This window comes from Lissotriton helveticus, chromosome 10 (genome assembly GCF_964261635.1).
Source record: "Lissotriton helveticus chromosome 10, aLisHel1.1, whole genome shotgun sequence".
NCBI classification, from domain to species: domain Eukaryota; kingdom Metazoa; phylum Chordata; class Amphibia; order Caudata; family Salamandridae; genus Lissotriton; species Lissotriton helveticus.
In genome coordinates this window covers 684,439,165-684,453,141 of record NC_136071.1, presented here as the reverse complement: position 1 = coordinate 684,453,141, position 13,977 = coordinate 684,439,165, and the positions used below count along the sequence as shown (strand labels likewise).

General features: G+C 42.6%; 1 protein-coding gene across 1 annotated transcript in view; it reads right to left on the bottom strand.

Moving 5' to 3' along the window:
• The window catches only part of GALNT11 (polypeptide N-acetylgalactosaminyltransferase 11), a 339,938-nt gene that overhangs the window by 46,213 nt on the left and 279,748 nt on the right, over window positions 1-13,977 (bottom strand). Inside the window, exons 8-9 of the mRNA XM_078663224.1 lie at window positions 10,841-10,993; window positions 2,210-2,428 (exon numbers count right to left, since the gene is read on the bottom strand). Of these exons, the coding sequence (XP_078519350.1) occupies window positions 2,210-2,428; window positions 10,841-10,993 (372 nt within the window). The remainder of the gene's footprint in view (window positions 1-2,209; window positions 2,429-10,840; window positions 10,994-13,977) is intronic.

The window sequence follows — 13,977 nt, the reverse complement described above, 5'->3', positions numbered from 1 at the left end:
TGAAATTCCAGGTCACGTCCTACTGGAACGAAAGCACAAGCAACTCAGTAAATGTTTTGTCCTTATTAGGGTTCATCAGCCAGCTATAGCTTGCTTTCAGTAGCAGTGTGTGCATGGGACCCATGTCTGGGCATACCTGTCACACTTAGGGCAACAAAACAAGTTGATGGATGGAATACCTGAATTAATCTCAGCCACTCACAACTGCTTGGGCCGCATCCCAATCCATAATTTTTTACTCAGCATGCCACTTCAGTTTTGACCTAGCCATATGCAAATCAGTTTTGACCCAGCTCCAATTGGAACAGTCCAATCCAAACCGCGAGGCCAGCTCCTACCTGAATGGGAACACAAGCAACCCAGTACCGATGCTGTCCCTTATTAGTGCTCATCAGCCAGGTATAGCTTGGTCCCAGTGGCTTAGTGAACAATGGACCCATGTCTAAGTATAACCGTCACACTTACGCCAACAAAAACAAGTTGATGGATGGAAGGCTTGAATTAACTTCTGCCAAAGGCAATCGCTAATGTCACATTGCAATCTGTAGTTTTTCGCCCACCATGCCACCTCAGATTGGACCCAGCCATAGGCAAATTAGTCTTGACTCTGCTTCAATGGAAGAGCCCAGCCCGATTTGCCACGCTAGGTCCACTTTGAACCAGAACACAATCATCCTAGGACCGATTTTGCCCTTATTAGGGCTCATCAACTATGTATAGCTTGGTTCCAGTGGCACAGTGAGCAGGGAGAACGTATCCATTTCAGAACAATTAACAAAAGTAGTCAAAGAAGTACACAATGCCATCCCACTGCAACTAATATACTTTGCAAGGCTTCAAAGCAAACTCATAAATTTTTAATTCCCAGGTGGCACCTTCCCATAAACATTAAAAACAGGACAGATAACTGAATTGTTCAACAAAATGTTAGTATATACAAATAAACTCCCAAATTATAGACCAGTCTTATTTATTTATAGTGCACACTATCACCATGCAAGCATCCCGGCGCTGGAACCTCATTCAGTCAAAGGAAAGACTGCCATTGATAAGAGACAGATCAGTAAATGCCAATTGCACAGGAAAAAGGCCGTTTTTTATGGCTTTACTTAAGTACAATATACCAACTGCAGATCTTAAAGCGGCTGGTAACTTATTCCAGAGCTGAGTCGCTCTTAAATATGAAAACCTCCTGTAGCTTGGCAAAGTAATAAACAAATGTGTCTGAGCAGAGTAAGGCATTAATTGAAAATATCAGCCCCTGAGCACTATATCAATTTCCATTCCACAAAGTGAGCAGCATGGAACATTGAAAATTCTTGACACTAGTCGTAGGTATGGTGTATGGATAGATTTTTCTAGGAGTGAAACGTTGTCTCAAGTCTTTGGTCAGGGCTTCTCATCAGCTGAACACTTTTGTATTTTGGTTATCTAAACAATGGTTTTAGATGTTACAAGGAGTATTCTCCTTGAGGACCACTGTACTTTCAGTTTGGTCAGGCTAACAGCACAAGACATCCTTCACCCATCTTTTTCTGATTTGTGGAAAGCACAATTACTCTTCGAGTAGTCTTTGGTGTGCCAGAGGCAGAGGCTTTGGCTATTTAAATTCAATGCTTTGAGGGAGATAGGTGTTGTATCTTGAAGATATCTTTATTGGTGGTGGCCACAGGTGAATGTATCTTGTTTGTTCACTGGGAGGTAGTGATAGTAGTAAGATTTTGCTCGATTGTGCTCCTGGAATAAGTCCTTAATCACGGATGGTTGAGTGGCTCAGGCTCACTATGGTGAATGATTGGTGTGTGTTTCAGGTAGAGGTTGTTGGTGTAATTAATGTATGTCACTGGTGATGAAGTCTGTACATGAGTTTGAAATGTGTGATTTGTGATGACGAGATGGACATGAGTCAGGTGAATCATTCCATGCAGGATAGGTTGAAGGATTTTGGATAGTGCAAGCCAATGAGCACTTGCGGATCATAATCAGACGTCCATCCTTCTGGTACATGAGTTTGGCATACTGTTTGTGTTGTTAGTCATATTTGGTTCACTGATTTTTGCAAGCACAATGCAGAGAAAAATCATGCACTTAAAAATGTGTCTAGAACACAATATACTTTATTAGTGACAAGATTTTCACTGGGACAGGATCATAAATACTTTAAAGACCAAAGGAATCATTTTTCAGTAGAGGCAGATCCTGTGCTTACCCTTCCACGTTGCAGTATCTTTGGTCGTTTTGCCCCTTTGTTGACAAAAACAGGTTGCTGTGCTTTGGCATTGGGCCCAGATATTTGCATCTTTGGGTAGATATGATCTAAGTACCACTTAAAAGACCTGCAGTTCAATCTAGTTCTCAGTGCAAGGCGTTCACTTATGTCTCCAAAATCCTTTCCTCGTAACTCAGGCCTCAGACTAAAATACTGCTCCTAAATGGAAAAGGAAAACAACATGTTAATTTAAGGGAACGGCCCCTGAATACCAATGTCAGTGACGATATAATAGTGCACGCTAAATACCTACCAACATAATCTTAAATCTTTACTGTCTGGTGTTCTGTTTCAAGAAAGATTATTAGATCTTCAAAGTTTCAACAATGCAAACTAATCAAGTCACATTCCATTTAGCTCTGCAGTGCTCTGTTGTGCAGACAAGTGACGGATAATAATGTCTGGGAGTACCATGCCAAATTATTCATGGAGTTTGCCTTTGTACAAGGTTTGTGTATAATCAAAGATGCTCTTCTAACTCTTCAAGTTACACAAAGCCTTTGCAGGTTGGTCTATCCACAAGGTCGTACTAGCACTCCACACTTGGAAGGTATGGTTGTTTTAATACTATAGCGGGGTCGAAAATATGAACCTTCAATAATATTGCTTACCACTAAATTCTCATAGTAAGCGTAAGGAAATACCTCTTTCTGCATGTTCACCCCCACATTTTTTGGACCGATGCTGCTGGTTTTTCAACTTTAAGAGTGCACTGAGGCCTACCAGCCAGACCTCAGTGCCAGTGTTCTAACCCTGTACAAAGTTATGTTGAATTAGATACACCCAATAGGCAAGCACTGATTGTGCCACCTTGCATGTGACCAGAGACAAAATGGGCTTTAGACTGCCACTACAGACTCGCATAACTGTGTGACACTGACAGTTGGACTTTGCCATTACACCTTATGGCAAAGCCACTACTTCCCTTAAGTAGTATATGCAAGTCTCCCGTAAGGAAGGCCTATATGTCAGGGAGCTTCATATTACTAAGTAAGACACATTATTTTAATATGACTTAGCAGCATCATCTCCAAATTGTTTTTTTCCTGTAGAAAGGTTAGAAGCCCCCTTGGTTAACACAGAGTTAAACAATTGGCACCCCCAACTAGTCTAATTCCTGAATGGGACCACCTAACAGGGTCAAGAAAGGAATCAAATTAATTGGGACATTATATCTAACCTGATGCCCTGGCCAGATTTAAAGTCACTTTAATATTACGAAACTTTTAGAAAGTTGCCACTCTGCACTCCAGCTAGTACAGTGACTTCTAAAAGGCACTGACACATAGATGGGTTTCTGACCATCTGGGGAGCCATGTGACCGACTCCCAGGTCCAGAAAAAAGGCTGATGCCGCAGAACGAGGTGTCACCTTCTCTCCCTGGAAGGCCACTCAGGGTGTTAGCCCAAAAGGCAGGCTTCAAAGGTGGAGCCGCCTGTGAAGATTTGCTCATGACAACATCCCTGAGCAGTATGCCTTTTGTTCCTGTAGACAATTAGGAGACAGAGGTAGGGAAGCGAAACATGTGTCCAACCCGGTTTTCCTATTGGCATGTAGACCACTGTTAGCCACACCTCTAGGGTGAGCTACCCTGCTCCGACAACCAAGGAAAGGTCATGCTATCTTGAAGGGGGCTAGAACGGGGCACTCTGGAATAGCCAGAAGCCACACATCACAGTAACTTAGTCACTAGAGAGGTGGGGAAGCAGTAGTCCATTGACCAGTGACCGTGTGGCCTACTTGTGGCAAGTTTCCTGTGATAAGCAGGGCACCCCTGGCACCCTGCTCTTCAGTTCACATATGAGAAGAAGAGAGGACCAAAGAAGGACTGCCTGCTGCCCTTGAACCGTGCAAAGAAATGCTGCACCAACGAGAGGACAGCACCTGCTGCACTTTTGGGCAAGTAACACTAGAACTGTGCCTGCAGCTTCTGACCCGGGAGAAGTTGATTTCCCAAAATCACCAAGACTACTTACTCTGAGGATCAGGTTGCTGGTCTCCTGCACTCAGCTCCAGGACAACAAGAACTGAACCAGCCCAAAGGACAAAGTGGTAGCCACAGCAGATGTTTTGCCACTACCATTATCAACCTAATCTTATTAATTAAAGTATGTATCTATTATAAATACCCATCTGTATCTTGCTATATAGTGGTTAGGAATACGTAAAATGCAATATAGTTGTCATGTGATACAAAGCATGAAACATAGTGGGGTATACCCAGCCACAATGTTGTAAATGTGGTTTATAAACCACACTGAACAAAAATGAAGGATTGTTCCTTTTTGTAATCGGGGGTTTACTGAGAAAAGATTTTGCTACTGAAGAGAAGGATGTGATATGAAAGAAAGCTGCCATTTTATGCTGTTTTACTTCTCACATTTCAAAGTTACTTTCTTGTATTTTTATTCTGACGCAACTCTATACGACCTGGTATGGCTCATCATCATTTTAGTAATACATATATATACCAAACAAACCAACAAGAGTGTATATCAGCACTGTGAAAATGTATTACTTTACTACTGGGGCTTAGCTAAGCTGAAAATGAAGATAGTTATTTTCCAATTCACAGAACACTAAGGTTGTTTAAAAAAAAGAATTTCCATGCTATTATACCATAAAAGATATTGTGACATCTTCAAATATAGCCCCACAAAAACAGATGGTATCACGATTATGTGATTTGTTGAATTGTGACCACCTTATAATACAAAAGAGATGATGCCAGAAAAATAAAAAAGGATTAATTATATACACTCTGAGCCAGATTCAAAACTCTTTCTGTAAATCGAAGGTCAGCAAATGGCAGAACCTGAATTGTATATTCAAGTTCTGCAGACGTTTATTTGCACTACAAGAGCCCAAAGAAAAATTAATCACACACAAATTGAAATTTAAGTACAGATTTGTTACGTATGTATTTCTATTGTTGGGAGAAGAAATGCCCCCTACACAGTTTACTGCTGTGTTCCTCGAACCTTAGTGACCAACTGCGAGTGACTGGCATCCTAGCTTTTGAATATTTGACCCCAGCCTCATAGTAATCAAGCGTAAGCATGCGGGCCTAGGTCTGTCAGTTGCCTTAAGTACAGACTTGAGGGGAGTCCACGTTCACTCTGCTTAGAAGCAGTGGACTACCATCTGTCAGTGTGCTAGCCTCTAGTGTGGTGGTACAAGCATACTAGTGATTCTGTAGTCATGACCAGACCTTTTTAGCTCTATCACATGAGAAGTGGCATACTGGTCCCCTTTTGTAAAGTTACATTTCTACAGGCTAAGCCTGGGTCCTTGGGCTAGCACTACAGCGCATGTGTACCTGTATTTATTTGTGTAGTCTATGCAATATATGCATAGTGTGTGTCTGAGCAAAGGCAGCCTATAGTTTCCATTTTGGACGCCCCTGGATTGTTCATATGCACAAGATGGTGGGGAGGTTACTTCCGCCAATGGTGGAAGTCTATTGCTGACATTCCTGAGACAGGAGGGAAGGGACCAAGTCACTAAAGTGGCAGAAGAGGAGATAGTGCTGCCCTTAAAAATTTGATTATGTTCTTGGACTGCAGAGGGTTGCTTATTAGTCTTCTTGAGCAACGTCATTTGGTAGATGGTCGGGGTGAACGGTGGGACTGCACTCTATGTTGTGCAGGGTGTACAGTATCCTTTAGAGGAGGTCAAACTTTTGACCCTCTTCCTGATCACTTATGGTGTGGCTGTTGACAATTAGGTGCAGGAAGCTCACGCTTCCGTGTGTCTCTTTTGTGGATGCCCCTGCCTTGAGATGTCACTACTGTGAGAACATCACTCTACAAAAAGGTAGAGTCTGAAACTTAGCCTGACCCACACCAGTTCTGTGAAGACAGAAAATACACATCTACTATCCACTCTACAAAAGTGGGAGCTGTTGCCTCACTTATTGTTCCAAATCCAATTTCTCTCTAAATAAGGAGGGGCTGCTCCACATAGTACCCAGAGGACGGCTGTTCAACCAGATGAGGGCTTGACTGACAGCCAGCTTCTCAGAAGTGTTGAGACTTCATCTGGAGTCGGATCTTAATAAGAGCGGTCTCGGTCAGCAGTGACCCCTGCAGCTGAAGCTCGTTCGTCCTGAACTGTGGCCTCAGACCAGCAGTGGGCGTGGCAGACACTCGAAGGTCAAAATTACTATTATAACTCCAGTCCTAGAATACTACTAGGAGTATCGCAGCTGAAGGCTGTCTATGAGAGACACCTGAGAACTTGCAGCACTTGCCAAAGTGTGCCCAAGCGGTTAGCCCCAATGAAACATGCTTGTCTATGACACTTGCTGAAATGTGCCAGAATGGAGAACTGCTGTTGGATCCCACGGCACTTACCCCAAGTGTGTCCGAGTGCTCTGCGCCACTGGAGAAGTGATTGCTACCAAGCTTGTGGCATTTGTAAACCTATGAAGATAGCCTGCGCTCCTGCTTGCAGCTGCCTCCTGTCTTTGCCGGATGGACCCGCATCTGCCCCGCTGGCAGAGCCCAGGCTAGAGCATCTTTCCTGAGCAGAGGAAGGACAATCACTGACCCGTCCTGGGCGAGTCTTACCAGGAGGATTCACAACAGGTGAGAAACCTAAGAGTAAAAGTCTAGCTGTACATGAGGGGCAGAAGCATTAAACCTATGCCCAACTGTAGAGAGAGAGGAGGTAGAGGGTGAGCATTGAAACGACCCCTGCCTGTGGTACAGTTGCCCCGCGTCAGGTGCTCTGAGCAGCTGCATATTGTAATGTACAGCATACGATTTAAAGTACTTTTTATTTGATAAAAACAAGCATTGGGCTGGAGAATCAGCTACTATGTTGTTTAGTGTGTGTTGTGTGCTGAGCTTGCTGTACTCCCACACTAACCTCTCTGAGAAGGCTTTGAGTGCTTCTATTAGCTACCATTGACAGCCAAGGGCTGATGGAGTTGTACTTGGCCCAGTTTGCAAAGCAAACGACCCCAGCACCCATTGCTGAGAGCTAGTAGCTCCTGCTTGCCTCGTGGACCCCGAAGGGGCATGACATCTGTTAAATAGAAGTCTGCAGATTAAACTTACTAACACACAAAATCTTCTTGTACGTATGAGGCAGGGGTGGAAACGTGTTTTTATTGGGGAGGTGCTAGTGGGCAGCTATTAGGAATGTCATGACGACCCACTAAGTGGTGACTGACTATTCACAAATGTGCCTGATGTTTATTGCACACATACCCTTAGGCTCCGATTTAGAGTTGGTTGGTCACACGAAGTCATTATTTGTGGAGGAAGTTCTACATTTGCCAAAGTAGATTTTGCTGGTAAAACCTTCACCATCTAGTGTGCTGGAAGACACTCTGCCAGCATGGATTCAGTACTTCCTCCACAAATCAGAATGTTTCTGTAGCATCAAAATCTAAATCAGACACTCTGTGGTAAAACCCTCCTCCACCGCTCTTGCACCCACACTAAGATTTTGATGTGGGAAAAAGGGGGTTTCCCCCAGTAAAAGTGTTTACTGTTATGTTAGCCTAGTGGAGAAAGTAAAATCATATATGAATGCACATTTCAACCACAATTCCGGTCATCTGACAGCCGAATGTAGACGGGAAGAACTCATGAAACAAATTAACAACTTGCTTAGATGTCCTGTACCTAAGAGTGTGTGAATCTCCAAAAGTCAGAAGTAATAAGTAGGTGTATTTATTTTCTTCATCCCTATTCACGTAACCGTTCGTTTTATTTACTACCCTCTCCGGGTCTTACCCACTCAATCTAATAATGTTCTATGCAGAGTTGTCTTAGTGCTATGTAGAGTGTATTAAGTAGAAAGTTTCCCATCATAAAATAGACACAAATACGATTAAAACTACATTTCTAGTATGTTTCCCACTCTTCAAAAACTATTTGTAAATTAGACCATCTGTATTTAAAGTTACAGGCCATCAACCAAGTAAAGACAGTGCATACCAACAGTTCACATCTCAGAAACGGATATGCGGGGTATGCGAAGTATGTACAAGGCCTATCAGATGATCAAAACCTGCTGATAAATCTGAACTGTATTAGAAAGGCAAAATAAGGGACCAAGATAGTGGGTTGGAGTGTGGCAAACAGTTATAGGAAAAGGCGTGCCATACGACATTACGAAAGACATGAAATGTGAGATACCCGGTCTTGAATCGAAAAAAACACACATTTTGAAATCCCAAGCAAATAGGACAGTGTGCCAATAGTAAAGTAAATGCTTACTAGCACACACAAACAGAAGAGGGCCACGAAAAGGAATGTTAACGTGCCTGGATAAGATTTCTTGCAAAGGTAGATTGAATCAGGATAACTGGAAGGAGATGAGTTTCAACTAAAATGAAATTTAGCGAAAGGTGACTGACCGGAACAGCGTTGATAAAGTTTTTTTTTTTTTTTAGAAAACCATGATCACTGATCTCATATAAACAACGGGCAGAGGATATTGGGATGGAGGACCCAGAGAGCTCTTCTGCCACTGCAAGTCTGTCCTAAGGGATTGACTTTGGACACGAGAAGGGCTCCGAATGCAAAGTTCTAGCTGATACTTGACATAAACACTGGAATAGTACTACAGGAGGCAGAAAGTGTAATATACAGTGCTTTACCAGGAACCAAACCAGTGAACAGTGGATAGAGGGGAGATGATAACATTTCCAAAGATTTTAGCTCAGGATGGCAGCAAGATTGTTATTTCCCAGCCGAGCTGAACCACAGAGATTCTATCCAGAAAGGTGCTAGTATCTTAGCTCTTGGCATCCTTCACTCCAACTCTTTGAAAACCTTACTCGTTCTTCAAAATTTCAATGACAAATGATATATATGTGTCACTTACATGCGTAGATGTTACAGTAAAAGGCCTCTCTCAAAAAGGTTCACATTATTCTGCATATATGCACCAAAGACCAGAATCCCTAAATCATTCCTGCTAGCTACCTCATTTGGTGGTCTTTTGCGCTAGGATTCTGAAGCTTCCCGAACACACTGCGAGATTCTCAGCTGCACAATGCTAGATAACAGTTTATGTTTATGTTTAGTGACGCATTTTTCAGGATGGAAATGAAGTTTTGCAACTTAAGTAGGATATTAAATAGATGAGCTCAGCACCTTGCAAAAAAGTGAAGATTTTATAAAAAGCAAACTATATCAAGTGGATAAGAATTAATACATGTATCAGCAAAAGCAAGTCACTTTTGAGAAAAGAAAAAAAAAAAAAAAAAAAAAAAAACGAACAGCACAAAACCATTCCAGGGAAAACATTTGGTCCAAGAGTAATATCAAAGCTATTCCTTTTAACAGAGACTGCCACAGATCAGCTTCGAGTAGGTAGAAAGCCAGAATTGGGTCAGGTTGTGGAGGAGGGGCGGGCCAGGGTAAGGGTACTCCAGAGGGAGCGCAGTTTGCTTCCCTCGTATTGTGCTTTGGGAGGGGCGGCCCTTTATCCAGGGGCACAGGGAAGAGTTTGGTGCCTGCTTGCGGGGACTGCTGTATACTTCTCCCATGATGCTCTAGGGGCTGGGGCCGGACTGTGTTCCTGCCCTCGGCACTTCACTGGGCCAGGAAATATCAGGTCTGGAGTTTGCAGACTCGAGATTTCTGAAGCAGGACACACCGGGCCACTCAGAATTGTGAGTGGTGGACTTGTACCAAACAGTTACCAATCCTGGTGGAATTGCGCTATTCATAATGAACGCCTACATGTGCATGTTTTTTTGCTGTGCTAGTTTGTGACTATAAGAGTTGATCAGAACGCTAAATAGGAAAATTAAAGGAATAAACCCCACTGCATAGCTTTGTTTGCTAAATGCCATCAACAACTACCATCACTGTTAAAACTGACATACATGTTTCTGAAGATGTGATAGGGCGAAATAAGTGGTATGACACAGAAGAATGGCATAACTGAAAGATCCTCTAAAACAGCATTTTATAACCTGTGCCTGGGAACCCTTGGGGGTCCACAACTGCTTAGACAAATAAATCATCTTAACAGATTAAAAAATTACATATAAATAAAGATGGAGAGTGTAACATGTTTAAAGTTCTGTTATGGTAAGGAATTTGAAATTGGAGGCTAATAATTAAGCAGCTAACCTCAGATTGATTTGTGGGAGTAGTGCAAGTGCATCAAACAGAATATATTATAAAAGATGGGTGGCCTCAAAGAAATTTAGAAAAGCTCCAACATTCCCTTTAAAAATCAATTTTGTATAATTTTATATTTGTGAATGAAATAAAATATTTTATAATTTATATATTTGTTTGAAGAACGCTTGTTTCTGTATTTTTGTATAATGTGTTGCGGTTCAAATGATCGAACTTGATTAGTGGGGGGTCTCTGGCTTCCATTAATGACACAGTGGGGTCCCCAGATTCCTAATATTTTTCAGTAGGGATTTCAGTATGGATTAAGTGGGGTCCACATAAGTCAAAAGAGTAAGAACCACTGCTCTGAGATAACATAGGACAATAACAACTTGTGCACTATGACTAGACATTCCAAAATATTTTCTATTTCAGATTTCTTTATGTTTGCTTCAGTGAGAAATACCGGAATGATCACCTTGTATTCATCCATCCAAACATGCGCCAGTCGCAGGGAATTGTGTGACATGGTGTCCTGACCGCCGGGTGAACCGTAAGGGCGTCTTTTGCGGAAAATGTGCCCCACCCTGGAGCAAGGGATTATTAATAGTCTGCCCCCGCACATCCATATCTAGAGGAAAGAAAGAAGAAGTTGCATCAGCAGTTCTGTTTTCAAAGAAATTTATGAGCATCATGCATAGTTCTGGGAAATGCGGCTAATGAGTACTTACACAGTATAAATCCATAAGCAATCAAAACACAGTTTATCTAAAAACTACATTCCGGCTTGAATAATGAGAATATGTATTTAACATGGGTGCAGGAAAAATGTCCAGCACTCCTCAAAATTGAGGGTTGCCATTGAAAGGAAGCTTTTTATTTGACAAATGCATTATTATTTTTGCAGTCTACTACAAATCTTACACATGTTTTTTTTACCTTTATTACATTATAGCTGGTGAATGTTTTTATTTTAATGATAAACTACTAAATGGCAGAAATAAGTAGTAAACAATCCTTATAGGTTAAACTATAGGAAAACATTATTATTTAAGCATCTTTATTCAATTCACAGAATCATCAAAGAAAAATAGAAACAAATATAAAAGCAGACGTATATCATCGTTCCAACTAAAAGCAATTTCTAAAATCTCACTTTTTTTTTTTGGGCAAAGACAGCAAATTTTTAAGGTGCACAGTGCCTGGCAGTGGAGTACCTAAAGTGCAATTTTATAATTTTAGCAGCACAAGATAGATGTTTACAATACAAGGAGCCAGCAATCTCATCTTAATTACAATAGTTAAGACCAATATTTGGGGTTACGATTACGGTTTCCATATCAAAAGTAGATAGTAATTAACAGATCATCTACAGAGTCTTAGATACATAAAGTGCAAGTGCCTAATACAAATGAATCATTAATTATGGATTTTAGCAATCAGCTAAAAAATATATTTGCTACCATTATATGCATATTCAAATGTATAAAATTACGTTCCTTGTATAAAACCAAAGCATCATAATTTGGCAAATGCATTTTTTGTCAAAACCTTAAGCCTCGCTTTGTTCTAATAAAATTGGCTGCCAATAAAAATCTACTCATTCCAAATACAACCAATCTAGAGGTATCTGTCTTAAGAATACGCAACATTTCAATATATTTCCCGATACAGAGGTTCCTACCCAAGGGTTTAATCCATTTTTTTCTGGGGATTTCATATAGTTTACAAAAGAATAAGACATGAGCAATATCCTCATCTCTTCCCAGGGAACACTGTGCATATACGATCTTCTACCTCACCGTTCCTTTTTCCCCCACCTGGATGTAAATGTCTTGATTTGCAGCGTGCCGTATCTAAATTTTAGATACAGCATTTTAGCAAGAAGAGGCACGACCTCATCTAGAAAGGGTTCAAAGGAGGGGCTAATATTAAGGCTCAGGAACTGGGATGTAATGGACCCATAACTAGAATTTTTTTTTAAATATTTATTTTTATTAAAGTGAAAAACATGGAAACATAAAAGAAAAAACAGCACAAGGCAGTACATTCATAAATGTGTCACATCAATGCGAGGATAAGGACATACAAATGCAATACAATCGGCAGAATCACGGGAGAGGCAGGGGAGAGGAAATCTGGAACAGGAGAAATGCTTAAATGGTTGCGGAAGAAACACGAGGTTGGGAGGGAAGCAGTTCAGTCTCTAAATCCGCGTGGGGGGGGAGCACATATCTCACCACGGTATGAGTTCCATTGATTCCAGATCTTCCCCCATTTACGAGGTCTGCCACGGGCAACGTACACCGTCTTCTCTCTGAACATGCACCAATCCATGTTTTGTTTCCATGCCAGAACCGCAGGCAGCCTCTGGGCACCCCATAATTGGGCTATGTCTCTCTTGGCAATCATATTGCCCAGGGTCACCCATTGAAGCTGCGCCACATTGTAGTCATTCAGCTCCCACACATTCAACAAGCACCGCCTAGCCTCAGGCATCGACATCACACCCGTGACCTCACTCATAACCTCATGCACACGAGTCCAATAGCGCGCCACCGCAGGACATTCCCAGATTATATGGAGAAAGGTACCCACGAGGCCACAACCACGCCTACACAGCCCATCCAGAGAAAATCCCATGTGCACCAGACGCGGACCGGTAACATAGACCCTGTGAAGAATTTTGAGTTGAACAAACCGAAGACGCGCCGGGATTGCCACCTCCTTAGGGGAAGACACTGCCGCCTGCCAATCCTCATCGTCTAGCTCCAAGCCGTCACTGGTCCAAGCCTCTCGGAGGCGACATAGGAGGTCAACCCTGTTATTTATCAACTTTTTATATATTAGCGAAATCGTGCTGTCCGGGACATACCCATCCAGTATTCGGTCTTCAAGCGGGGATGCCTCCGGAATATCCACCCCCAATGGAAAAATAGATAACACCGCATGTCGAATTTGCGCGCAACGAGAAAATTCCCTAGCGTTCAAATCATACTCCACCTTCAGCTCCTCAAACGTCTTGACCCTACCTTTGGTCCACACATCAGTCACCCTGCAGATACCAATTACGTCCCACTTATCGAATCCCTTCGGTTTCCATAGGGACCCCAGTCTCTCAGACGCATACAGCGGGGTCACTCGAGTCAATTTATCCGTCCAACCCAGGGCGGCTGTGGCGCGATGCCGTACCTGTACTGCTATCCTGGTGGGGCCCGTGAGTGCCTTCCCAGCGGATCTTGCATACAGAACCCTGTTGTAGTCTCCGCCGGGTAACAAACACTTATCCATCTCGAACGCCGGATTCGCCGTGGGACCATAAATACAGTGGTTAATCGGCCCAATAATAACGACGAATGTCAGGAAGCGCAATTCTGCCATCGTACCACGGGAGTGTCATCTTCGCGAGGGCAATACGGGGACGACCCCCCCCCCCCATAGCAATTGCCGCTGTAGACTTTCAACCTCCCGAAAATAGCTAGCAGGCATAGCGTCGAAAGTATTCTGCAGCGCATATAAGAACCGGGGTAGTGACATCATCTTGAACAACGCCGCCCGTCCTAGAGGGGATAGAGGTAGCCTACGCCAGGCAGCAACGTCAGACCTGAGGCGCTG